This window comes from Phasianus colchicus, chromosome 2, assembly GCF_987193195.1.
Source record: "Phasianus colchicus chromosome 2, bPhaCol1.hap1.1, whole genome shotgun sequence".
Classification (NCBI taxonomy): domain Eukaryota; kingdom Metazoa; phylum Chordata; class Aves; order Galliformes; family Phasianidae; genus Phasianus; species Phasianus colchicus.
This window is the reverse complement of record NC_143437.1, coordinates 37539837-37567453: the sequence shown is the minus strand read 5'-3', so window position 1 is coordinate 37567453 and position 27617 is coordinate 37539837. Positions and strand designations below refer to the sequence as shown.

The 27617-nt window shown below is 39.8% G+C and overlaps 1 protein-coding gene across 9 annotated transcripts; it reads left to right on the top strand.

The window, feature by feature from the left end:
• Positions 1-16: 16 nt before the first annotated feature.
• Positions 17-27569, top strand: EDARADD (EDAR associated via death domain). 9 transcript variants are annotated; one of them, XR_016464189.1, is made up of 10 exons: positions 17-64; positions 3915-4062; positions 11942-12003; positions 14954-14993; positions 17783-17871; positions 20612-20657; positions 23085-23457; positions 23710-23822; positions 25973-26208; positions 26390-27569. XR_016464189.1 is itself a non-coding variant. In XM_090135409.1 (8 exons), the coding sequence occupies exons 2-8, from the start codon at positions 4026-4028 to the stop codon at positions 23753-23755; spliced, it is 693 nt and encodes a 230-aa protein (XP_089991535.1). In that variant the 5' UTR covers positions 1976-2687; positions 3915-4025; the 3' UTR covers positions 23756-25952. The 9 variants fall into 9 exon arrangements, 3 of the variants coding, with proteins under 3 accessions (XP_089991535.1, XP_031448130.1, XP_031448120.1); XR_016464190.1 differs by lacking the exon at positions 17-64 and adding an exon at positions 1975-2687 and having other exon boundaries at positions 3990-4062; XR_016464191.1 differs by lacking the exon at positions 17-64 and adding an exon at positions 1976-2687 and having other exon boundaries at positions 11945-12003.
• Positions 27570-27617: the final 48 nt, after the last annotated feature.

Genomic DNA, 27617 nt, shown 5'->3' with positions numbered 1-27617 from the left:
GGCCGGGCGAGGACTTGGGGCGGCGCCCAATAGGAGAGGACCACGCGGGCTTCCAAAACAAGCGGTGAGCGAACGGCCGCTGCGCGCTTGCGCTAAGGCGGGAGGCGGTGGTGAGGGGAGGCTCGGAAGCGGTTTTTGTCTTTCAGTCTCCTCTCCCGTTCTCCCTTTCTTTCCGGATCCCCTCATCCCCTTCGCGCCTGGGCTGGCAGCCCGAAGCTGCACGGTGCCTAAGTTACCTGAGCCACCTCGTTTATTTCTCATGGGTAGCGCTCTGCCCAGCAGCCAGCCGAGCGGACTCACCTCACGGCTGCCCCAGCGCTCCTTCGGATCCGGGGGACAAGGCACCTATCCTCAGAGGAAGGAGAAAGTGTAGGGCCACCCCCTGCCCAATTACTGCTATATCCGCTTAACCATATCTAATTCTATTTTACTGTTTATTGAATTTTTACTGGTCCTTCAGGGCAGAGCTGTTGGCAGGCCAGAGTTTGAAAGTTTTACATGAATTGCATTTCTAAAGCTTTTCTCTAGTCTGAGACACGCTGCTGCTGCTTCTCGGCTCCCTTTGAAATGCTCAAAAAAAAAAACCCTCAGAAACAATGTTGTGTTCCCAGTAGTTAAATCCATGGCTGGAATTCGCTTCCAGACTTTAGCAAAAGTTGGTGTTTTAGTGGGAAACTGTGAGTGTTGCACTGATTTCACGTGCAGGGTTGCTGGAATTTGGATTCTGCTTTCTATCCGTGCCCAGATTCTTCTCATATTCTCTCTGCTAAAAGCCATGACCATGTCCTTAAGTGCCAATGTGCCACATATTTTTGCATTTTTGAAAATGACTTGAAAGAATGATAGCTATGAATCACAAAGACCGTGAAATGAAGTAGAATCATAGAATATGGTCTGGTGGTTGGCGACCCTGCACGTAGCAGCGGGGTTGAAACTAGATGATCATTGTGGTTCTTTTCAACCCAGGCCATTCAGTGATTCTGTGATAATCTTGTGGTGGAAGAAGTCCAATGAGGATCATTGAGCCTAACTGCTGACTCCATACAGCACCACCCAGAATCAAACTCTATGTCTGAGGGCGTCGTCCAAATGCTAATTGAACTCCAGCTGATTGGAGCCATGCCTACTGCCCTGGTCAGCCTGTTCCAGGGCCTGAGGGCAGTAGTTTTATATGTTGTAGTAGTAGGCAGCAGTTGTATAGTTTGCTCCCTGAAAGATGATGTCTGCACTTTCCTCTGTGTAGTAAGGGCAATAGGCATATCATTTGGGAAGAATTAAATTAGAATTTATGCCTACTTCCAGCAACAATGGACCAATGTGTTTGCTAGATATTTGAGAATAAAAGGCAGAAGAGCTAATGGTAATGTTTACCTTGCTGTGGCTGGCTCACACTAGCTACACTATTGCATAGTTTAAGTACTTCTCTCAAAGGCATTATTTCTGTTTGGCAAATTCAGATGAATTCACTGTATTTGTTCTCATTTTGTAGGTTTGATTTTGGAGTACGTTTTAATAATAATTAAAAACAAACAAAACACCTTAGAAATACCAATTGTCAGTACTGTGACATGCATACACTTTGTATAGGACTATACAAATTAGATGTAAACTATCTGTATTTTCATAGTGTTCACTCAGTTGTCGCTTAAAATATTTATATGAGTTACAGAAAGCGCTTATTTCTTCAGCTTCAGCAGTCTAATTTTGCTTCCAGTGAAAGTATCAGTTTGGCTTTGACTCTAGTATTAGCAGCATAAGGCATTGGCTGTAGTTTATGAATAATAATTCTTAGGGGCAAAAAAAATTATTTATATTCATAAATATTTACTATACTAGAGCTGAATTATGCTTAACACGGTTTTCTAAACTCTAGAGCATATCCAATCTTATTTGATTTTATTTTTTAGTGTTGATTTCAACATTTGAATGTTAATTTGGTAGAGAAATTAAATGTGAAAAAAAAATCATAACATAAAATTTCTTTGAGTAGTCAATTTCAGAAAATAGCTGCAAGAGAAACAGAATTACGATCACAAACAAAACCTACCAGAATGACATAAAATGAGAAGTGTTTACTAATTGCGTTTCTTTTAAAGAAATTTGCTGCGAGGTTATAATGTTTTTGCAGGGACTGAGAACAAGTATTTGCTGGATAGAGTGTTAAGCACATTTTCTATCCCAATAGTTACTCTATGCTGGGTTCATGAGGAGTACGTGGCAGGTATTATTTTTCAACTGCTTTAAAAAGCGTTGCTTAGCATACGAACAAGTATCTTCCATGATTTCACAACACATACTGCTGTTAAAAATGTTGATGGTTTTCTTTGCATACTGTGATAAAGAGTTAAATAACACACATCAGAATTATTGCTTTCCAATCCCAATGTAGATGTTGTCTAGGGTAGAGAGAGATTGGAATGCACAGGAAGCAACAGATAGTCTTATAGTGGTCTATGGGAACTGCTGAGTCACAGCTTGAATCACTGATTGAGCACCTGAGGAAAGGACCCGGTCAGCCCTGGGAGCACAGGTGAAGGCAATTCAGCTGTGTGACCAGAAGGGGTGGAGCTTGGCTGCACCTCTCTTAGACCTCATTTAAGGGCTGACTGCCACTGGGGAAGGATTTCTTTCTGGAGATTTTTCCTTAGTGAAGTGTTTCCCTGTAAACCTGGGATCTACTGATACAGGTGAGTAATCTTTTTCCCTTCTTTTATAGCACCTCTATTGTGCCTGTCCTTTTGTCATTGCAGCTTTGTTGGGTGATACCTTTCCTATTGTATTGATCTGCCTAATTGCTACATGTGGATACAATAGATGTGCATTTGTGTGGACTCTGGCCAAACTTGCTTTTAGCTCGTGAGGAGGTCACAGAGGGAACTGAAATCAATGAAGTCCTGCCGCTTTTCTATTGCTAGTTCAGTTGTTGCCTTTTGGTCAGCTCTTAATTGTGTCAGGTGAGATTATGCACTGTGGCTGTACAAAGAATTCATGTGTGGTGATCTCTTGTGTAAAAATACGACTTAAAAATGATTATAGAATCAATTGAATTGAGTAAATGGGCAAAATAGGGTGGGTTCACATCTTGTGTTATGAGAAGCAGAGTACATCACAGCTGCTTTGCCAAGTTTGCAAGCTGGGTTTCGGTAACCTGACACATGGATTTCTGGAAACTTTTTGCCCTTGAAATTTTGCCTTATTTATTTTTCCAAATTAACACTTGAATGACTGATTTCTAAGATTAGCAGAGTAAATGAGGAATCAGTAGTCACAAGTTCTTCAAGCCTAGCAAGCACCAATGGTGAGAGCATAACCTGTTGGGCAATGGAGTATCTTACAGTAACTTAGTTGTGAATATCTGAGGATATAGCAAGGTAACAACCTTTGGTGAACTGCTGATATATGTAGAAAAAGCAAACAACGTGGGACACGTGAGTTCTGTGGCCTGTTAGGACCACTGTAGCTAAAGAACTGGTACACTCCAAACCCTGGGTTTTGTGTGTGTATTTTTTTTTCTTCCGACTGTATCATTAGACCTACAGCAAGTTTTTTGTATTTCCTTGTAAGTCAGACTTCTTTTGGCATTCTGTTCTCACCTGTTGAAGTCTGCTATAAATTACTTTGAAAAGTACCCAAAGTTATCTAGATAAAAAAGAGAAATATGAGGACTATGGACTAAATGAAATAAGCAGTAGGTCAGATTTGATACAGTAATGAAAAGGGAAATTTCATATGTGAAATTTTGAATGTGGCAGTGTCTTTGCAATTAGTATATTAAAAAAAAAATAGAATTCAGTAAAAATAAAGAATCGCAATGTACAAAGAGAGAACAAATTGGAAAATAAAAGTTCTTATAGGTGATGGAAAAACTAACTACATATATTAGTTATACACCTGTATCCTGATTCCTGTTTTAGATTGTAGGGTATGAATGCAATGCTTCAGTCAAGAATACAGATGAACTCTTTGATGTCTGACTGTCATCCTTGTAGCACCTATCCTTTTTGGAGAAAGAACATAATGAAGAAATGAGTGTAGTGACTGCTGAACTTCTGAATATAGCAGGTGAGCACGGACATAGCTAATCTGGTTTCAAAAAAAGCCCACAACCAAACTCCAGGATTTATGTACCTGCCTTTTGTGTGCATGTGCTATTAGCCATATCTGATGGTGAGGTAGTCTCAAATTATTATATGTTTCATGAAAACAAGCAGCTAGGCAAGAAGAACCTGCTAATGCCTCTTCACAGGGATAAGTTACAGCCTGAGACCAGTCATATTATGCTCAGGGTCAATATGCTGATCTAGGGAAAATGAAGTTTCACTGTTTGTGTGGCTCATGTTTGACTTGGACACTGCACAACCCCTAGAGTGGTGGAAACACTCCCATATCATGTCAGCCTGAGGGCAAACAGGTTAGCCACAGACTTTACATGAGATGGTCTGTTTGTGTCATTTTTAATATTTTCTTTATATAGAGTTGTTTCAAATGTGTAAATCGCAACCTTTTTGTGCAACTGTAGAAGAACAAACCAATATAATAATTGGCAGAGGAAGTAATTTTAGCTTTTTAGCTACTGGTTAATGATTCCTACTCCTAAACAGTCTCAGAGTTTTAAGGAACTGGTCTAGCAACATATTGAATCTTCTGACAGCTGTAATCTACAGAAGGATACCTGGGGAAGAAAACACCAGGATATATTTCCTGACTACTGAAGTAAGCTAGGAATGAAGAGTTTATGTTGAAGCAGAAATATTCTATTGAATAAGAATTTACTGAAAGATGCCTGAACTGTACAAAGCAAACAAATGGAGAAGGATAAACAAAGTTTCCACATGTTACAGACAAGTCTATAGCAACCATCATTATTGGCAGTGCTTCACTGGACAAGAATATATTCTCTATGGGTAGAAAAAGGTTTCATCTGCAGCCTTGTGCTCAGAAGACACACAAAAGCACCCCACCTTTGTGACTGTAGGTTATTATTTCAAACCCCAAAATAACTTGCTATGTATTACCAGATGTGTAGATGTTTGGGATAAGTCTAATCAAGAGTGGGATGTTTGGTTGTTGTTCTTTTTTTGTTGGTTACTTGGTTGGGTTTTTTTGTTTTTGATAGCACTGAGGAATGGAGAAGAAGCAAATGTAGCTTTGGTTTGTAAAAACAGTTTGAGAATATTCATTCTATTTGAGTATGAACTTAGAAAACTTCTTTGTTATTATTCCACTGAATTTAGTAGTTTACAGAGTTGCAGCAAGGTAAGCTATATGTTGTGCTTAAATTCAGAAATCTGGTTAGAGAGCTAATCCACTGATTTAGAGAATGCCATGGCTTAAAGTTATTCTGTTTATTAGTTTTTATGATATGGTTGTATTTTGTTTTGCCAAAATATTTTCTGTCTTTTTGACTGGTCATTTAGTTAAGTAACAGTATCTCAGTTAAGTATGATGCAAGAACAGGCATGTAACAACCTAATTAATCTATACTGTTGACAGTGCATTAGAGATATTTACATATAATTACAGAGTCTTCCTTAAGTACTAGGAAAAAAAAAAGTTAAATTATGATGGCTACCCAAGTTTTGAGGCAGTACTGTTGTCTAGACTATTGACCTCTATTATAAAACTCCATTATTTTGAAGAGCACTTTCCAAATAATTTGTTAATAAAGAAATTGTTTCAAATTGAAAAGCTAATATGGTTTACAGATGCACTTAAAAACACATGGTTTTTAACAGCATTAACCAGCTTTGGCTGTTGGCACAAGTGCTGTTATACTGAATTATTATGTTATTACTTACTAAAATAATTTCTGAATACTAAAGCAGGAAGATTTCAGGTTGTAAATGCCTTACCAATGGTGGTTTAGCCCCTAAGACTATTAATGTTTGTTTGTGGTTTACAGCTGCCTATCTATTATTAATTCCCTCGGATATTTTGAAGGAAGTTAATGGATACATCTCGTTCTAGCAGATATACATACAGTGTTCTTGTTACTGACCTTATCTGCTTTTGGCTTTAAGAGCCTTAGTCTTCAAACAGATCACAGATGATAAATGTATGCAGGTCTTCAGGGCAGATATGGCATTCATTTTGTTAAGGCATATATTTAGCAAGGTGAAAGCCCGGAAAATTCTTCTCTGCTGTGGCTTTGTTGTTGCTTACACTTCAGGAGAGGCTCCAATTGTTATGCCAGTATTGGTGCAGGTATGTGTTGATGGGAACACGTTTTCTCTTCACTCTTAGTCTCAGCCTGATTATCACCAAAACCATTGCTTCTCTAAGGAAATCCTTGAGGGAAACATGGAATCAGCACTTTTGTTTCTAATTAGGCTCAGGGTCACCCTTTCAAATTAAGAATTTTTTCCCTTCTTTGGAAATGAGTTTTGGTACTAACATGGGAGCAATCACAATCAGTCAGACCATACAGTGAACAGCTAGACTCAAATGCTGTACCAAAAAAACCCATACAACCCACGCTTCTCCATTGCTTTTTACCTGTCATGAATGGCAGAAATATTAGTGGCTCTGCCTTGGAGATTAATATACAGAGTGAGTGAAAGACTTGTATATGTGTGTAAAGCTCAGTGGCAAAGTCTCTGCTTGTATTAGGTGAAACAAGGGCAATGCTGCTTAATCTTCTGAATACTGTGCCATCATTGTCATTAGTAGGGTGATTAAAAAGCTGTAAAAGCTATCCTTGTAAAGCCTTCCTCAATCCTGAGAACTCATGAATTCACTACAGTAATCATGGAAAACCACTAAAATCCTGGATACTGAAAAATTCTAGATGATAAAAAGCCAGATAGCAGCATGAGCTGTTGTATTTAATCTAAATTCTGAGCGTAAGAGGAGCTTAATCCTCACCACAATTTTTTAGATTTGTATAATGCTTTAGATGGAAATAAACTGTGCAAAAGCACTCAGTTGTTAATGTTTTATGGACCAGTCTTCTGGTTACTCCAGCATTAGCAGGCTGGCTGATCTGAGGCTCTCCCAGTCCAGTGGAGGAGAATTCGTCTGTGAAGTCACAACATCCCTAACAAAAGAGAAAGGCAGCTGATACAAATGTGTGGCTTGCACGATAGCAAGCTAACAACATTCAGTTGCATTGGTTTCTTTGGTATTGTACAATAAGTAACAACATTTGATATTTCTTATTTAGAAATTAATTTCATGCATGGACCTCATTTAAGAAATCTGCAATTTAAGTATAGTGAAACTATAAGTGTAAGTGAAAGAATCTGGCGGAGATGGCAGTGCTGGCCTAAAGCAATTATATAAAAGGATCTGACATCATCATGATGTTTGTGTCGTTAGGGAACGGCATGGAGCTGGGGAGGGCATGGATGTCAGGGGAGGGCAGTGGGCTGGGGACAGGTGCTGCACCAGAGGGCGGTGGGCATGGAATGGGCTGCACGGGGCAGTGGGCACGGCCCTGAGTGCTGGAGTTCTGGGAGGTTTGGGCATCGCTCTCAGACACAGGGATTGGATTTGGGGTGGTGCTGTGTGAAGCCCAGAGCTGGGCTCAGTGATTCTTGAGGTCTCTTCCAACTCGGGGTATTCTATGATTCTGTTGTGCTGGAAATGTAGTGTAAGAAAATGAACTTGATTTTTCTGTCAAAACCAGTGCGGTGTGTGACTGTTACTGTGCAGTACTTCTGTTTATAAACTCTGTTCTTGCCGTGTGCAGATATAGGTGAAACCCTGATGGAAACCACCTTTGTCTGCAGGTAGTTAGCAGGCTGTGCGAGTGCGAGCTCAGGAGAGAACAACCGATTTCCCATCGGTTAGGCGCAGACGGTAACACTGCTTGATGGCTCACAATACGCGCCGTCTTCACGTTTTTCGTTTTGTTAACGAAACACGCGAGTTTTCACAGAGCGAAGCGCGTCCCGCCCGCAGCAGGGCCGTTACGCCCCGGGAGGCCCCGCCCCGCCCGGCGCTACCTGCGGCACGGCTCCGCGCGGGGCCGCGGCAGGAAGGGGGCGGTGCGCGGCGGGGCGGTGGCGCGCGGCGGTTCCGGGCACGTCTGCGGTCGACGCGCGTTCCTCGTGCTGCGAGCCGATGGCCGCTCCGCAGGGCCCGCTGCCCCCAGGTGAGGACCGCAGCGGGGAGCCGGGAGGGAGGGGCGGCGGCGGCTCTCAGCCCCTGCGGGTGAGCGGCGGACGCTGCTCGCGGGCGGTCCGTGGAGCCCTGCCGGGTCCGGGGGAACTGTGGATCTCGGGAGCAGGGCTGGGTAGCACGGCCACGGCTTCTTTATTATTATTTTTCCTAAAAGAGTGGTGCTAGTGACTGCCTCACCAGCCTCCCTCCCCCCCCATCACACACACACACGGTAATAATTTATCATGTGTTGTGCTGATGTGATTTAGAGCGACTTGTCTTGTCAAGCCTACTCCAGTGTTTAGTGCATTAGTTAGCGCCTTAAAAAGTCTTTTTCCCTTTCCTAGTTTAAAAATACGAATCCCAGGCTGCGGGTGGTCTGTAAGCCAGTGCTTTTCAACCTGTCCTACTTGTGGCACTTACGACTTCTGAATGCTGTCTCAAGTGTGCCAGCCTGACTGCTCTTCCTTACCTGTCTGCTCGTGCAGCATCAGAGTTCTGAGTAATTAGCAGTAAACAACTGTGTACAGGTGCTGATTGACCCAGTGTTAGGTTTTTTGGAGATCTGGATATTCTAATATATTTTTCTGTACTTTTATTCAAATCTGAAATTCGTGTGCTGTGTCAAAAGTGTTGTGTTTAATTGAAGGGCTCATCTCTCTGATCAACACTAGTGGAAGGGGAATCACTTTATTTGGGCTGTACTGTTTGTGTGCATGGGGAAGCTGTATAGGCATGTGGCTGATTGACATGCTGAAGGTAGGCCTGACATACATGGTGCTTTGTGAAGCTTCTCCTTTTGAAAAGTCAAAAGTGTGAGGCCTCCCAAATCCACCTTCAGGCTTCCTTGCCATGCAAGGATGAAGGACAGTTATAGGCTGGGAAACTGGAAAGTTTGTGCATTCACACACGTAAGTTTGTTTGTGTAAACTGAGGAACTGTTAACACTGGTAAGTGCCTGTGCCATATCCCCATTAGTCAGCAGCAGTATTGAGTAGGGAGAAGCTGTGCTGATGGGTGTAAGTTGGCTGCTGCTGTTGGAAACTGGTTATGCTGGACAGGCTCAGGCAGAGAAGCTGTGAGGAGTACTGAGTGGCTGATCTGGAGGTGCTGGGAGCAGAAAGGATCTTTGGGAACAGCCACCTGGGGCAATTTGAGAGAATGGTGTGGAAGCAAGTGTGGGCCAGTGGCTGTATGCTGTCAGTAATAGTGATTTGTTGACAAATCCTAGAAAATGTTGTTAGCAAGCTCTCTGCTGAGGTAAGTGTATTTACATGGTCTGTATTTGGGTAGTCAGTCAGGTGATAGATGCATTTCCTGTCAGCTTTTCAACATGCAAAACTGTGGGTGTTTCACATTTGAGATAAATAGAGAACTTTCCTCCCTGCTGTTTCACACACCTGTATCCAACTCTGTGAATTGAGCTGCAGCCTGCTGGGAAATACAGTGGGGAAAGAGAGAGGGGGGGATATAGCATTTTAATTGTTTTATTCACAATTGAATTTTAAGTCTGTGGTTCTCATTATCTAGATGACCTCTTCCAACTCAAATGATTCTATGGTTATCCTATCAGTGGTCAACAGGACCGTGGTTGCTCGCTGCAGGCAGTACATGGAGTATTTATTCTCAAGTACAAATATTCACATGCATACATGCCACCTGTAGAGAATGCTGGAACTTGGTAGTATTCAGCAACCTTAAAAAAAAAAAAAAAAAAACACCAGGGAAATAAAGAACTTGAAAACAAGAGGAAATGAATATAAGTATAGGGAACGCAATATGGTTTTTAAGTAGTTTTTTTCAGAATGTATATTAATCAAGAAGGATGCAAGGCCACTGATTTGCAGTTACTGTGTTTGTGAGATCCAGCAGGCAGGAGACAATGAGGAGTATTGCTCTGTTGCCCCATGTAGGGTAACCCTGGAGTCTGCCAAGCCCTCATTCCAAGTCTCTGCATTCTCAGAGCTGCTCCTATTTGTTCAGTGCTTTCCTCTGGATTGTGGAAATGAAAAAAAAAAATAAATAAAAAATACCAGTGTTGTATTGCACTTTAGCTGTATCTTAGAGATGTAATGGCATGTAGGAGAGGAGGGTCTTGTAGAACTACAGGAGACACAGAGGTTCACCAGGGCACAACTTCTTGTGGGAGGGGGAGGACTACTTCCATCTACCCTGAGAATCCCTTTAAATTACAAAGCTGAAAGAAAGTTTGTTGCTGTTTTGTTTTGTTGTGTTTGTTGTTGTTGTTAATTGCAGCCAAAGATCCATAGGCGGAGCTGTAAGGCCTCCAGAGTAAACTGATTAGAACAAGCATGCTTTGCCACTGCTTTCTGGGAGGGAGTCTTTGCTGGCAGTAGAGGAAACAGTGAGACTAGGGAAGTTCTTGGCTTCCCTTGGCTCCTGCACTTTCTGATTTGTCAGCTTTCCTTTGCAGATTGGGTTCCTCAATCTTCTCTCTCTGCTCCTGCTTCCTCCACAGTTCCCTGCTACCACAGATCCCACCTGACTCCTCTGTTTTGGGCTCTCTCCTCCAGCAGCACCTTGCTCCAGCTTACTGTCATTTCTGCTGTCCCAGTGTGACTTGTGCCCTTTCTGCATTCAAGTCAAGCAGTTTGTGTTACCCCTTGCTGTCATGGAAGGCTTTACCACAGTGTTGGTGATCCTGTGGTTCTGGAGCAGGGATTTCATCCCTCACAAAAAGGCCTTTACAAGTGTTTAATGTGTCCTGTGTGCAGAAGATGTCAGCCCTGCACGGCTGGAGCACCTCTGTGACTATGAGCCCCTTGCCCAGGGAATACATGTGGCCTTCCTGCGAGCACAGAGCTCTGAAATATGCAGAGAGGGGCTGGGCCCACACCTGGAAACCCAGCTCATGGAGCTGCATCCAAGAGACTGAAGGGAGAATGGCTCTGTCCTGGTGCCTTTTCTGCCCCTCTGCTGCCACCTTTTTATTTTTGAGCCTATCAACTGTACTGTCTTCTATTGTTCTAGGTTGTTCTTGTAGCTGCTTGAGGTTGAAAACTTTCTGATGTGCTTTTGTAATGAGTATAGAGACTTTCAGGTTGAGAGTAACAGGAATGAAGATCCTATTAGACAATTTAAAATGCTTTACATGGTTTTTGAAAACATTATAGATACCAGCTGAAGAGCTCTTCTGTGAGGAAATGTGATGAAGATGTTAAAGTGAAGGCATGGTATTGTGAATCTTGGCTTGAGCACTCTTGATTCACCTGCAAATGCTTTGAGGATTTATGTTTGTATCCTGTTGATGTTAATATAATTGAAGTTCATTATTCAATAGTATACAAATAATTAATGCTTACCTCAAATGTTTTTTATTAGGCTTTGTACTATAATCTACCAGGTGTATTTGATGTACATTATAGTATATTTTGTTGTGGTGGGTTTGTTTTTTGTTCAAATTACAGCTTTAAGGGGAACAACTGAGTACTGTTACTTGGAGAACAGAACTTACCTTATAGCAGATTTTCTGGGTTCTACTCTTTACTACTAAATTGTTTTGTGAATGATTTACTTATTTTTGCTAAAATTAATTTAGAGGTTTCATATAGAGGTTTAATATAGAGGTTTCATATCTTTTGTTAGCTTTGAGTTGAATTTCTGTTTTGTGTAGTTTCTCATCTGTGTGCTAGAGTCTCTGACGCTTTCTAGTTTGTCATATGTTACTGTATAAATAAAATTTGACACAGTGTGTATAATGGTAGTCTAGCTGTGCTTTGCCTTGGTCAGATACATAAGCAATTCATGAGTTTTCAGACAGGAGAATTTTGAGGATTATGCAGTAATATATGCAGTAATAAAGTCCACTTATTTCCAGCAGATCATGCAACAAAAGAGCCAGTAGAAGATACAGATCCCAGCACTCTTTCCTTAACAATGGTATGTATTTCTGTTCTAACAAATTTAAAATCGTTAGACCTCTCTACAGTTATGTTATGCAGTTGTGAGTAAAATACTTGAGACACTCAAATCATGTGTGTATATTTAGGGGTTTGCTTTTTTGTATCATTGTGGTAATTTACTAACCCTATGTAATTAAAATAAAAACAGCAATAGATTCATAAGCTATTATAAATCAAGGATCGGTGCTGGCACCAGTGCTTTTTATCATCTTTGTGGGCAATGTGGGCAGTGGAATTGAGTGTACCCTTAGTGAGTTTGCAGATGACGCTGATCTGAGTGGTACAGTTGACACAGTGGAAGGAAGAGATGCTATCCAGAGGGACCTGGAGAGGTGTAAGAAGTGTGCCCATGCCAACCTTATGAAGTTCAACAAGGCCAAGTGCAAGGTCCTGCATCTGGGTGGGTGCTATCCCAAGCACAGATACAGGTTGGGTGGAGAATGGCTTGAGAGCAGCCCTGAGGAGAAGGAGTTGGGGGTGCGGGTTGATGAAAGACTCAACATGAGCTGGGAGTGTGCACTTGCAGCCCAGAAGGCCAGCGTGTCCTGCGTTACATTTAGACAAGAGTGATAAGCAGGTCAAGGAAGGTGATTCTGCCCCTCTGCTCTGCTCTTGTGAGCCCCCACCCAGAGTACTGTGTCCAGTTCTGGGATTCCCAACACAAGGAGGACATGGAGCTGTTGGAGAAGGTCCAGGGGGCTGGAGCACCTCCCCTACAAGGACAGGCTGAGAGAGCTGGGGCTTTTCAACTTGGAGAAGAGAAGGCTCTGGGAGGACCTTACAGCAGCCTTCCAGTACCTGAAGGGAGCCTATGGGGAAGCTGGGGAGAGACTTTTTATAAAGGCATATGGTACAGGATATGGGGAAATGATCCTAAACTGGAAGAGAGTGGATTTAGACTAGATATTAGGAAGAAATTCTTTACAGTGAGGGTGGTGAGACATTAGAAGAGGTTGACCAACAAGATTCCTGCCCCAGAGGTATTCAGGGCCAAGCTAGGACTTTGAGCAATCCGGTCTAGTGGGGAATGTCCTTGCCTGTGACAGTGGAGTTGGAACTAGATGATCTTAAAGGTCCCTTCCAACCCATATCATTCTATGATTCTGTGCTGAATTGGGCAGCACCAGTGAGCAGTCCAATAGTTAGCTGATAGTCTTGGAGAAATGGTAACCAGCGCTTTTTTCATTTTTAGAAAAATTTTTGCGACGTTTGTATGGGTTGAAAGGGTAAGAAAATCCAATTAAGGCTTAAAATATAAATTGTATTGAGTTATTACTCCTTCCTGTACCTATTTTGTCTGATGAGTTAAGGAGATAGAAAGGCATGATCAGTAATGATACCAGTGTCTTGCAGCAGGCTTGGTAAAACCTAGGAGAGACCTAACAAGTGCTCTGTGGTGTGTTCTCACTGAGTAACACAACTTATGACAAACATCTGATATATTAAACATGCCAATATTATGCTGAGACAAGGACTGTCTATAAAAGGAATATGCAATTCTGTGCAGTTTTGTAAGAGTTCTTTTTAAGGTTGCAATAGATTGTTTCCTCTGGGGAAAAATAGCAGTGCTGTATAGCCCAGAGAATGCTTTTCTAGTTGAGCTATATAAACAGATTCAAATGCTCTGTTTTATTTTATGGATGGTGATTTAGCAGGCTATTGTTTTTCCTTGGTGTTTTCTTCCATTTTGAAGCTTTACTACAGGCAGTTCGCTCCCTATTGCGTAAAGGTAGGGTTCATAGTGAAGGAGGTGGATGTTAGGTCTACTAGAGGTTAAAACAGATGCCTGGAAATGAGTAGAAGTCTCATTAAACTCAGTAATAATAGTTTGCTGTTGGTGTCCATTAAAAGAGGTGTTGAAATCTCTTGATGGGATGAGGTTCAACAAGACCAAGTGTTGCACTTTGGCCACAGCAACTCCAGGTAATGCTACCAGCTTGGGGCAGAGTGACTGGAAGACTGTGTTAAAGAAACAGATCTGGGGATGTTGGTCGATGCTCATCTGAATGTGAGCCAGCAGTGTGCCCAAGAAAGCCAATGGCATCCTGGCTTGTATCAGAAATAGTGCTACTAGCAGGAGCAGGGAAGTAATTGTCTGTCTGTACTCAGCTCTGGTGAGGCTGCACCTTGAGCACTGCATACAGTTTTGGGCACCTCACTGCAGGAAAGGCATTGAGGCCCTGTAGTGTGCCCAGAGAAGGGCAACGAAACTGGTGAGAGGTCTGGAGCACGGGCCTTATGAGGAGTGGCTGAGGGAGCTGGGATTGTTCAGTCTAGATAAGAGGAGGGGCAGGGGAGACCTTATTGCTCTCTATAACTACCTGAAGAGAGGTTGTAGTAAGGTGGAGGTCGGCATCTTCTATCTGATGATAGAACTACAGGGAATGGCTTCAAGTTGCACCAGGGGAGATTTCAGGCTGGATGTTAGGAAATACTACTTTTTCCAAAGAGTGGAATGGGCTGCCCAGGGAAATGGTGGAGTCACTGACCCTGCAGGTGTTCAAGGAACGGTTGGATGTTGTGTTGAGGGATACGGTTTAGTGAGAACTATTGGTAATGAGTGGATGGCTGGACTGAATGATCTTGTAGATCTTTTCCAACCTTAGTGAACCTGTGATTCTGTGATGATGCATTATTATGATTTCTGTATTGGTATCATTCCACTTAAATGAAAACTTCTTTCCTCATCTCTGTAATATCTATATTGATTAATACTGTAGTGAATCAGGCATCCCTATTACTTTAGCATGTGCTAAGATCAGTGTAATTAGTAGTGTTTCTGCCTAAGAAGGGCATTACTGTATCTGCAGATCAACTAGTAGTAATTTTAGAGATTAAGTATAATTATGCAGTTCTTACATACTTTCTCCAGCAGAATTACACTTAAGATAACAAACATCTGTGTCTCTTGCTTTTTTTTGTGACAGACTGAAAAATATCCTGTCCAAGACACAGGAGTACCTAAAGGTAAGCACTGTGAATTGTCTTTTAGGTCATCTATCACAGATCCTTTTTTTTCTAGATGTTTATACTTTAAATGTAGTTTCACCTTCTGTATTTTAAGGTCAGTTGAACATGTATGTATACACACACACAAATTTTCATTTTTCTGCCCAAGTTTAGTTACAGCTCTCATCAGAAGACATTAGTTCTCAGCCTGGAAGAAAATTACAATGGTGCTGTCAACAGAACAGTGTTCAGAGGATAGAGATCTTTAAAAGGTGGCTTTGAAGAGATTAATGCTGCTTTCAGATTATCAGAAATACAATTTAGTAATACCTCCCCATTCTTTTGCCTCTGATGGCATTCCCAGCCCTATCACCAATTAACTTTTCATGCTGTCTGTTACCTTGGGAAGGTATTAATACTGTCTGCTTAGAAACCTAGCACATTTCTTTGCAGGTTCTGTATTGCACTGAATTCAGTTGCTTGGGTTAGGTAGTGTCACCATCTCCTTTATGGCTTCTCTTACATGTGAGTGTTTGCTTGTTTGGTCATCCCAGTTTTACCATTGGCTTTTCTCCAGGGATTACTCTCTCAAGGTCTCAGTGAAGGAGCACTCTAGAGACACTTGCTGAGAAGTGTGGGCCATACAGCACTAGGGTTAAAGAGAAGTTAGCATGTTATGCTGGTGGCTTAAATCAGTCAGCCAGAGAAAATGAGTATCTTGTCAGAAGTGTTCAGTGGAGCAGTAGAATGTGAAGGTTAATTTTAAATCATGAACTGCTTTCTGCTTATTTGCAGTCAGGTGGTTTGTTCCTTCAAAGCTGTTTACTAACATTTCTCTGGACACAAAAAAAAACATTATGCTTTTTAATTCCACCCATGACATTTTGTCCCCCTTAGAATTAAATAGATAAATTCCTACAATTCCAATATTGTCGAATTTGTTTGCAATTCAGTATTGTATGTTTTAAATACATTCAATTTAAAAATGAAACTGTGAAAGGAAGTGGAAATTTCAGTGCTTTTTGCAGAAAGGAAATAGGCTTGGTGTATTTTTTTATTTTATATTCTGCTTCCTCTTGCCAAATGTAAAGAGGGCTAAGTATCAATACAGCATTTCCTCTTCAGAATAGGAGGTGATAAAAAATATCTATTAGTCTTCTGTTTGTTTCTTGAATTTGTTTTTTTTTTTTTAAATTATTTTTCAAAATGTTTTCAATGCTGTAGGTTTTGATATGAGTACCAGCTGGCTCCTTAGGTGGTGTTTTTTTTAAGTTTGCTCAATAAGAATGAATTTTCATAACTATTTCTTTAAGAATACAGGCTGAGAAATATAAGCCTGTGAACTAAAAAGCCTCTCAGATGTGCAGACCTGTTTCTGTAACAGAAAGTGGTTTGCTTCAGATTTAATGTTTGAATATACACTTCACTGGCCTGAGGTGGTAGTAGTTTGTTCCTTTTCTGGTCAGTTAATTTACAAACCATTTGGGGATCTAGCTTACCAAAGGTCTTAGCACCCTCTACTGATGATCAATTAACAGTGGGTTGTGTCAGCTTTTCATCTTGGAAAATTAGGCTTAATGTTTGCGTCATACTTTGACTATAATTCTGCTTCTGCTCAGATGTTGAGCAAGTTTGACAGGTAATGTTTTCACACAGATGAATTGGATTTTGATGCCTATAGTCAACTTTTGGGGGGATTTCGTTTTATCTCTGGATCTACAGTTGTAAAGAGAGGATGATCCTTATTAAAGGTTTTCCAGCTGGCAGGGGAATGTTATTTGCTTTAAGTTTTAATATAAAAGATGAAAAAGAAGAAAACTGTGATTTCATTTTCTTCCCTCCTGAAGTGTAAGGTTGAATTCTTTGATTCAGATCATATTCTTGAGTGAGATAAGGAAGTATGTCTTCTTTCTGTTACCTGACACTTCACAGAGATAATAGCTCTTTTGTGAGATCTTACCACTCGACAAACAGTAAAATGCTAAAAATGATGTCTTATCTACAGAGTGTTCAGGTGTGTATGACAGGTCTAGAATATAACCTTTTATAAGCTCTTTTTAATGGTTAGTGAGCACCTCACCTATGGGGATTTGTGCAAATGGTTTCTTAATGAGAACCTTACTAAGCATGTACAGGGAAATTTGTCTGTTTATGTGAGGTTCACAAAGGGCTTGTGCATCCATTATACCACATTTTGAGGGCTGAAGTGAAGCTTGAAAGTGATCAAAACTTGGGTCATAGTGGCAGATGTGCTTTTCAATGAACTCCCAAGGCAAATGGTAAACACACCTTTTGAGACATTTCAGTGCTTTGGGAAACTGCTGTGTAGGAGAGATAAGTAGGATGAGCCTAATTCACAAAGGAGCAGAAGGTAAATGTTTGTGTAGTATATATTTCAACAGTGATCATTATAAGTGTGATCTGAAGAGCAAAGCAGAAAGGATTATATTGATTTGTAATAGCCTTCTTCAGCCTGCCTTGATGTATTGGCTTGGTTAATGTTCTCTGGTCAGCTTCCTGAAAGAACATGACTCCAGCCACAAAAATAAAGTGCTGGTTGTTTTTAAAACACTGATACACTAGTATTTGATCTCCACAGGGACTATTTTTCTTAACACGTGTATTCATGACTGTTGCAGCTACTGCCAATTTATTGTTTGGGGCTATTTAATGCTGCCTTTCCCAGTAACTGAGCAGAATGTGGAGTTAAATTTTGCACACTAGACATCTGTAATATATGGTTGATAGTCTTACCACTTATATCTGTATTTGAGTGGAAGACCAATGTTTTACAATCTTTGTCTTAGATGAGGAATACCAAACAGATCAAGTTACACTGGAAATTGCGTCTGTGAACATCAGGAGTCTTACGTCAGATTCTGGCCTTGTCCAGCAGGTAAGAAAAAAATTGTACTGAATGTGAATTAAGTTATTGCTGTTAATTAAATACATATGTTAACAAATATATTTTCAGACTGTATGTGGAAAGCACAGAATTACTCAGTAAAACAGACCAGAAATAGGCTCTTTCTTCCAGAGTTCAATGAAGTGAGCTTTTGTGGATAAAAACAACAAAAGGATATGCAATAATTAACACTTACTTTGTTTTGTAACTAGTTTTTGATTAGGGTGTAGATGTTCTGGAGGAGAGCCAACACAGAGTTTAGGCTTTGTCATGCATGTTCTCCCTCTTCTCTGATGAAGATAGAGCCAGGACAGAGAATAAGAAAGGAGAATCCTGGGTTTTGACTCTTGTTTTACCCTAGGGAGGCATTTGATTGTTCTGCTTTGACTTTGGGACACTGCTTGATCCATACTGAAAATACTCTCTGCTGATTGTGAAGTCTTACACTGCCATAGAGTGGGCAGTGCTGAGTGATCCCTACCATGGTGCTCTGTAGTCAGTGTCTTTCAGATGACTGTTATTTGCTGAATTTCAAATTGATTCTCTTTGGATTGAGCAGAAGACTTGGAGGAGATAAATGAATGAGTTATTCAGCAAAAAGAAGAGGTAAAAGGAGCTCCTTATGCCAGAGTCCCAGCTGACTTTCATCAAACAAACATGAGTTTGGTATGCATTTCACAGATGATGGAGGTAACTGTCTAATTTCCATCATCAAGAAGAGAGCATTTGTTGCCCACATACAGTTGCTGTTAATAGCTCTACCGAGTTGGAAAACTTTCTGCTTATCTTCAGACTGTGCATATGTTTATAGCTTTGATTAAATCTGTAAAAGTTGATTGGATTTTGGTTGTAGGCAAAGAATTAGTCATGCCTAATTTTATGGGCAGTGACAATACATTGTCTTATTTCAATTACATTATAAGAATACAATCTTGAATAATCCTGAGGGCATACAATTTGACAAAAGTGTGTAATAACTGATCAGTAAAAATACCAGTTTGGGAAATGAATGAATGACACAAGTAAACATCATGTATATTTTTGTACTTCTTGCAGTACTAGCTGCTCTTATTTTTTCTTAAGATGTGAGTATATTGACATCTCTTGAAGGTTGTTAGGTCTTTAGGTATTAGCTTTCACCATATGGTTTGAATGTTCACGAGTTCACAATGTCTGGAAAAGTTTATTGAAGCTCAGAATAGCAACTTAGCTATTGCAAACTATGTGAAAAATAGCCACTTCTCCTTTTTTTTTCCCCCATCCACCTCTCCCCTTTGTTTTTGTTTTTCTTTATTCCTCTTCAAACAGAGGCTGATCTGTGATGGGTAACTCTCCAAATAAACTCTTCTCCAAATAAATTACTCTTTGGGGAATTTGTTCCTCATGATTCAATACTTTTCTGCTTCTAGAGGAATTTGAGGAAATTGAGACTGATTATAATCATCATTTTCAGATCCAATTTTTTTGTCCTTTCCTAACCAGATCTTCAAATAATTTGCAGATAGTTTACTTTCTTTGTAATTGGATTTTGTGTGTATGTATATTCAACAGATGAACTGAAAGTTCCTGTGTTCTATTTTTAGGGGATTTCTTAGTACTGAAATTTATTAGGTAGGAATATAGAGTACTTACTACACTTCATTGTTACACAGTTGACTTGTGTTTGCACGCACAGCCTGCAAAATGCTAAGAAGTTTGCTGTGGTAGTTAGGAAGAATGATGCAATATGAAAATCAACATTGCTTTATTGCAGTTATCTAAGGGGAAAATCCCCTTCTGCTTTCATCCTTAAATCCTCAGTAGAAGAAAGCTATTTCATCTGGTTCCACACCCGTATAGTTCAAGTAAGTGCAGCTGCAGTTTCCTACAGTCTGAGGATCAAGCTGCTGTCCTTTCAGTTTTTATATGTTGCTTTGTAAGTTGTAGAGTTGAAGTCTTGCTACCTGTGCTGCAGTCTCAAGCTGCTAAATATTGTCACTGTGTTTAAGTAGAGTGGTATTTGCTTCAAACAGGACAGCAGTTAGATGTGAGCTGGCAGAAATGTTCAAGACCACCTGCTGTCTAGAAAAGTAGGAAAGTTTCCTATGAATGTCAAGAAGTTAATAAGAAAGCTCCAGTTTTATTAGACCAGTGGAACATTCCCTTCTTATTTTATGCTACAGGCAAAGATCTCAGATTCTTTGTTACAAAGCATTTAAATCTTCTTAATCAAACCATATGTACAAAGCTGTCCAGCAACTCATATCACTTAAGCTACTTTTTCTGTACAGTATTAGCAACTTTTCATTCCTGTATACAGTGAGGTCATTTTGTAATTGTTGGTAAATGCCCAGACTCATTTTTCAAATGGTGAAGGCTGTAATTGATATTGAGTTAATCATCAGTCAAATATAGAAAACTAAGCAAGAACAAAAAACGTGGATAGGAAGAAAGAGGGATTAAGAGCAAATTATTCAAAAGATGTAACCCCATAACATATGGCCAATAAGGATGACATTGTTCAATAGATAAAAACGTGAGTGTTGCTTTGTGAGGTAAAAACATAAAAAATGCTACCTAAAATGGCTACACGTTGTTAGTAATTTCTCATACTAGCTAAGTACTCTATCTGACTTTATCAAGTAGCTTGGGGATTCTTCTATGTAATCTCCTGACACTTAAAAATTAGCCAAATAGTTATTCCAGTGTTCAAATGCAGTGTTTTGATTTATGTTTGTTCTTTGCTTTGTAGCCAGAAGACAAAGACACTCAAAACCATTCTGACAAATCACTTTCAGGTAATATGTCAGCTTTACTGTTCTACATATTTTATTTCTACATTTTCTTTGAAAGGATTTTTTTAAAAAACTGCTATGTGTCACAACCTAGAAGTACCTGGGTAATCAATGTGTGTGGCACTCATTTCATTATCACTGCCTTTTTATAGCTATCTCTTTGTTCTAGAAGGGGTGGCAATCAATAACACAGACCATACAAAATGAGTAAGTTACTCTGACCAAATGCACCTAGTGCAGCTGCCTTCAAAGGAAGTCTGTAAACAGCTATTGAGAGAGCAGAGGCGGGCTGTGGGGGTTTATCACAAAGTGTTTTTAGCTTGGCTGGGAGTCGGTGGCTGATATGCAACTCCGTTGGTATAACAGTGAACAACTGAAAATTTCTGAAAAAAGAAGCTTGTCATATAATGTAATATTAGGATCGTGCTGGTAGGTAGGTCTGTACTCTGATACAAGATATCCTTGGAAAGCAGGATTCTCTGTAATGCTTCTGATAATTTGGTACAGCACAAGAAGCAGGTTGGTTTAGTTTTGTTTACCTATAATTGTGCCCTTTGCTTTCTTTACCCCTTCTTCCCTATTTCTGTGGGAGGATAAAACATACTCTGGCATCCTTGCAAAGCCGAATAAGATGAAATTGAGATAGGGTGCTCTCCTGCCCTTTGAGCTCAGCCAGATCTTTTATTGGGTTACATTCATTTTGCCTTGTTTGTATAAGTAAATCCTAGTGTGAGTGAGTCCAGTAAATTTTGTCTCACTTCAGTGAGAGCTTAAGATGTGCAAGAAGAGCAGAATTGCTGATATTAAAAAATTCTTAGAGAACAGCTGTGAGGGCTCTGGAAAACCTGGGAGCAAAGATGTTGCCAGAACATTTTTCCTTTTAAAAGGGAATCTGAACATTTGTATGAAGTTATTTGTCTCCAGCAGTGTTGTTGCTGCACGTCTGAACTTGTTGAAAACATCAGAAGCTGTCTTTAGCCTGCTTAAAAAGAAGGCTTACGAGCAGCACTACAAAAATAACAATAGCCTGTTCTTGTCCTAGGAAAAGAAAAAGTTTGCAGATGCATGTTCACCTTAGTTGCTTTAATCAGCAATAACATCCAGCATAAAAAGTGACCTTTTGAAGGTCTTTCTGGAATTTTTACACAATTTGACAGTTAATGCAAATGAAGGAAAAAAGATTAACTGATGCTGTTACCTGTTAGATTAGGTGGCACTGACTGCCATATTTGCCCTTTTCCAGGGATGTAGTTGAAGTCTCTCAGACCAGTACCAATCCAGCACTTGGTGTCGCTGTTTTCATTGTCATTTGACACTGAAACAATGTCATTGTTTTTAACCTTTTTATATCAGTTTTCTTGTTGTAGCATTCTTTTTTCAAAGGGTTTCATCCCAAGTAGGACTAATTACTTTGCTGTTTCAGGTTGCACAATTAGGGAGGCCAGAACTTTTAGGAAGTACTTCTAGGCTGCATTAATTACCTGCTGCTCTTTGGACATACCAAGTTCTCCCTAAAATTCAAAAAGGAGGAGCTAGTTAAGGTCATATCTGCAGTCAGAGTGCTAAAACAATGCCCTAGACTACTGCAGTACTAGAGATCTTAGTATTTAACTAGAAGCATGATTAGAAATGTTTATTTCTTTTACAGGTTAGTAATATGTAATATATAATATACAGATCTGATAGGACTGCATTGTTTTCAGTGCTAGGCAGATACTGTTGCGTGTGGGAGACCTCTAAATGGCAGTTCATTTGCAGATTTTGGAACATATCACCACCTACTTCCAGTATCTTGGTATTCTTATTTTTCTCGCACATGGAGGAGTAGTATGCACTCTATTTCTCTTTGTAATGTACATTTAAAATAGGCTTGCTTAGTAGAACAGAGGCAACATTATTGAAGAGCTCTTACCAAACAAAGGAACATATTTCTATCTTGCCATTGTTAAGATTCTCCTGGTACAAATATTTAGTGGTGTTATGAAAGCAGCAGCTCAGAAATACAAAACTTTTTTCCTTTGTCCTGCAACATATCTATACAAGATGTGCATAATGTGCACATATTCTTGTTAGTGACATACGTGGGGGTCATGGCAGACTGAAGGATGTAATGTACCTAGCAAAAAAAAAAGGGGAGGAGTACCCACACTTAAATTGCACAGTGTTTGTAGAAAAGAGTGAAATGACACTTTCAGAAGTACTGTCCTTTTGATTATTACCCATTATTAGCAAAAAAAAAAAAAAGGTATTAGGAAGTTAACTTCAGGAATACTTCATGAGGAAAAGCAACTGCACGTCAGTATTCTGACTTCTTCAGAAATATTCATGGGAACGTAATACTCTTCAAACTCTTGTGTGTTTTAAATTTGTTCGAATTAACAACACAGCAGTAGATCCTAACTTCTCTCTATACAATGGTTTTAACTACAGATCTCAAGAAAGCCTGCAAAGAAAATAGTACCTGCTCCTTGTGTTTATTCCGTGCACCGACCATCAGTGACATGCTCAATGACGAGGACTTGTTGTACACAGTGAGGCTAAAGCTGGATCCCTGCCACCCAACAGTGAAAAACTGGAGAAATTTAGCAAGCAAGTGGGGGATGACTTATGATGAATTGTGTTTCCTTGAACAGAAGCCCCAGAGTCCCACCTTGGAGTTTTTGCTACGAAATAGTGACAGGACTGTGGAGCAGCTGATTGAGCTCTGTAAATTTTATAAGAGAATTGATGTTGTGAAAGTGCTACTGAAGTGGGTGGAGGAGGAATGGCCCAAGAGAGGAAAAAGAAGTTACCAGAACGACTTGTAGGTCAAGGAAAGTGTTAGTTCCTGGTTGTTAAATGTTGGGACTAGCTGCAACTAGTAGATGGGAAGTTTCTCTTGTGATAGAGAGACAGTCTGTGCTGGCAGTCTGTATACTGTGTAAGCTTTTGTACTGTATACACATATATATGGTCTGTGCCCTCGGGGTTGTAAAGGTAACTTTTCAAAAGTGAATAGAATAATGCAGGTTGTGTTTTCAAGTCTACAAACGCTTTTCTTTGCTGCTGTTTGTAGGCTTCCTAAGCAGAAGAAGAATGAAAAAGCCAGACCAGTGATATAATTATAACAGTTGTGAGCCATGTAAGTCAGTTGTGTGTTGTCACTGCTGGGAAAGCTGCAATTAGAAGGCAAGTCTCTTAGCTTTTCTGATAGCCTTTCCACAGGTTTTTTGTGTTCTTCCTGCTAGAAGACAAGAGGATATTTTTTTTCTTTCTAGTTTTTAAGCTTTATGACACTGTATTTGGCACAGACACAACTTGATTGTCCAAGCAGCAGTTTGGATTTCCATGTTTGAATTAACTGAATGTTTGAACATCACATTCAGGCGAAATTAAATTCTGAGTCTCTTTACAAACAGGACAAGATGTTAAAATAATTGCATGTTTCTACATCATAGGGTATATATTTCCTATGAAGAAATCATCCAATTCAGAAATACTTTCCAGCCCATAAATCCCCCTCCCCCAAACAAACTAACTTAGAAAACCCCACCACAATTAATATGCTTTATAGTTAAAATTAGTTTCCATAGTTTTGAATAAACTGTTCACTCTGAGTGTTGTTTGATTTTGCTCAAGTGCCTCTCACTTTGCAGTGTGAAGTGACAGAGAATGTCTTACCCACACTGTACCCTTAGTATAAGAACAAGTATAACTTGTTCATAAACTGTGGTTTTCCTTGCAGCCTTCCTGTCGTCTGACCTGCTTTCTGTCCTATACCAAAGTGATTGCATGAAAGTAGCCCAAGTTCATGTATTGATTAAAGCATTGTAATGGGAAATCCACAGGTGGATTTGCCTACAGATCTAAGTGGTTGGTCATTAAAGCACTTATGTTGGTTTAGACTGATACATATCAAAGGCTGTTGATATACTGAAATATGCTGTTTACATTGAAGATATTTCTAGAATTTTGTTACCATTCTTTGGTATTCTAGTAGTTTAAAAAAAAAAACTGAAAACTCTATAATAGGCTGTATAAAGTACTTGTTGCTGTAATGCCACATAAACCAATGTTGTTACTTAAATATTTCTAGCTGTCACCCTTACTAAAACATTGCAGATGGTACTAAATATGTACATAGATGTGTATATAATGTAGCAGTGGTGAACAGTATGTCAAGATGCTGGGCAAAACTAGAGTGGGGCACAGACTGAGGTACTGTTCACTTTGCTCAAGTAGGAATTAATGGCACAGCTGAGGAAAGTCTGTCAGGTTGCTTTCTGAGTTTCTTAATGTAAGAGAATGGAAAAGGACATTAGTAATAATATAGGTACTGGCATAAAAGGTTACTGAGAAGTTAAATGTAAACTAACTTTTGATTTCAAGCACCAGTTCTGGGGATGATCTAAATTATCTTTATTGCACTGTCCTTAAGAAACTGAAGATCTACTTGCAAGATAAGAGTGACCTACAGTTGATGTTTGAATTTTTATTTTTTTAAAGATTGTGGAAAAACTGGAGTTTTGACAACTATTTGTATATAATTGTAATCATTCCCTCAGAAAAGCTGCTACTCTTCAGAACAGTATGTTTTCTAGCCATATTTTAAAGTGAAAGATTTATTGCTCTGTTTCGAAGGGGCTGCAGTTCAAATGCTTCGCTTTTGTTGTCTTCCGATGGAGTCTTCTGATAGATGTGTGAGCTCTTGCTGCTCATCTTCTGTCTTTAGTTAGGGGTTCTGGAATCAGCTTTGAGGATTGCTATTGTGGCTAGACTATCTGCTTGTTTCAATTCATACAGAGTCATCCACTGTGTACATGCAAACTGCCCATATGCAGCTTGTCCAACATAATCCCTGTACGTTAGGCCCACTGCATGCATGATTTATGATCATGTGTCTGTGTCTTAAGTTGTTCTTATGAGTGATGAGGGCTGGCATGTCTACTCACAAATTGAACAAATGCTGTTGTCTGGTGGAAGCTAGTTCTGATCCCCTGAAACTCTTGAAAAATCAATGTCAGTTGCAAGGATTCATATTGGAAAATAAAGCTGCTTTTGGGAGTTTATATGTGGACTCTGTGTGAATTCTGCACTGAAGGCTAAAAATGTTAGCCTTAAACTTCATCACACACTGGATAACTCAATTGTGTACTTGAAATATTTTTTTCACCTTTGTATGGCATGAATTGAGGTGTACACAATTTTTTTAGTTTTGTATCTATTTACAAGATACTGGGTCTGTTCACTTTAAGCATTCTTCTGTTATAATGTATACTATGTTTAGAAAAAATATAGTTTATCAGTAATTTTATTGTATTTGTTTTTATTTCTTACAGCTAGGAAAACAGCTGTTTTCCTTCTCGTCGATCACCTTGGAACTACTGAACTATCAATTAGTAGTGCTAAGTAAAAGCATCGTAATATGCAGAATCCATAGCTTTTTAGAGCACTTATGTTTGGAACAGATACTGCCAAGGAAGATATACTTTTCATAAAGGAAAGAGAAAATTGTGATAAGATGTTGAACAAGGCTGCTTATCTAGAAAACTTGCAGTGGTTACTAAATGAAGAGGTATGATGCCTGCACTGGGTGAACTCTTTCTGAATTAATAATTAAACTGATAACAAAAGCTGGATAACTACATACTGTAAAGATTCTGCTAGACTTTTAATTTTATTCCTTTATATCTTTCTCCTATTCCCACACTAGACCTGCTCTCCCTTCATGTCCTGATTTTTTTTTTTTTTTTTAGCTGCCACCTATACCTGCAGGATGTATGGTGTGTATATATGTGGCCCTTTCCACCCATTTTAGGTTCAGGAAGATGTCCAAACTTCTGTATTCTTTTCATTCCTACAGCATTAACTGAATTTGTGCACAGTAAGTGTTCTTCAACAGCAAAGGTACAGTGCTCCAGGAACCTTTAGTTTTGCTGTGAGGCCAGCTGTGGGGCATCCCCAAAAAATGAGAGTGACAGAATCCAGTTGCCTTACTCACTACGTGCACTTCCCTGTGATCTTTGGACAAGAGTGCAAAATGAGGTTTTGAGCTGTCCTTTGGAAGCCTACCATAAAGAAGCCTACCATAAAGAACAGGGTAGTCAGCATGGTCCCAGGTGCTTGCTTGGAAACAGTTGTACAGAAATTCTCAAATTCTTTTCTTCCCGAAGCACTGTGATATACTATAGAGCTGCAGCTTAAGTCTATGCAGTACCTGGTACAAGGGACCTCATTTTTCAGTCTCAAACTGACTGCCTTACACACTTGCAAGTCAAGCTGTGAGCAAGTGGGGAAAAAATGTAAATTCTGCCTTATGGTAGCATAAATTGTGGTAATGCTGACACATGGCCACACAGCTGAAAACTAGCAGGCACAGCAGAATTGTTTAAGCAAGGTCAGAGTGCGTGGCATTTATAATAACTTAAAGATCAGTCTGCTTCTGTAGTTTTTGCAGTATATTATGTTCTCTCCCATCCATGAAGAAGTGATTTGTTGTTCTTAACTAATCTTAACACATCTTGTAAGTCTTAAGTTTTGGGTCAGTATTGGACAGTGGGTCAGAACATCATGAAATGAGGACTCGGGTTTGTTGCTTCTTGTGACTGAACTGCATTTCCTGGCCCCTCAGATCAGGTAGTCCTGTCTGCCTGGCTACAGTCAGTTACAGCCTTAGCTGGGTGAGAAGGGTATGGATCTACTGGGCAGGTAGGCTGAATATAAGGAGCAATGAGAATAATTTATTTGGTAAGGTGGACTCCATAAGCATATATCTTGGCTGGTGGCATGGGATTGACTGTCTTATAAAGAACTGATGCAAGGAGAGGCTGATAGACATGAAAAAAACTCCCTTATATCATCTGTTGGTGGTGGGAAGGAAATCAAAGAGCCAGGCAGACTTGCTAGTTGGTTGGATCTCTGTATTTTACCTTTGTAAAATGATGATTCCTGATTTCAAAGAGAGGTAATTGGGGTAAAAAATTT

Excerpts from the sequence above, each read along its gene's own strand:
- EDARADD (XM_090135409.1), top strand. The coding sequence starts at position 4,026 with ATGAGTGTAGTGACTGCTGAACTTCTGAATATAGCAG. Across the intron at positions 17,872-20,611 it reads ATTCTGGCCTTGTCCAGCAG|CCAGAAGACAAAGACACTCA; the intron begins GTAAGAAAAAAA and ends TTTGCTTTGTAG. Across the intron at positions 20,658-23,084 it reads TTCTGACAAATCACTTTCAG|ATCTCAAGAAAGCCTGCAAA; the intron begins GTAATATGTCAG and ends TTTTAACTACAG.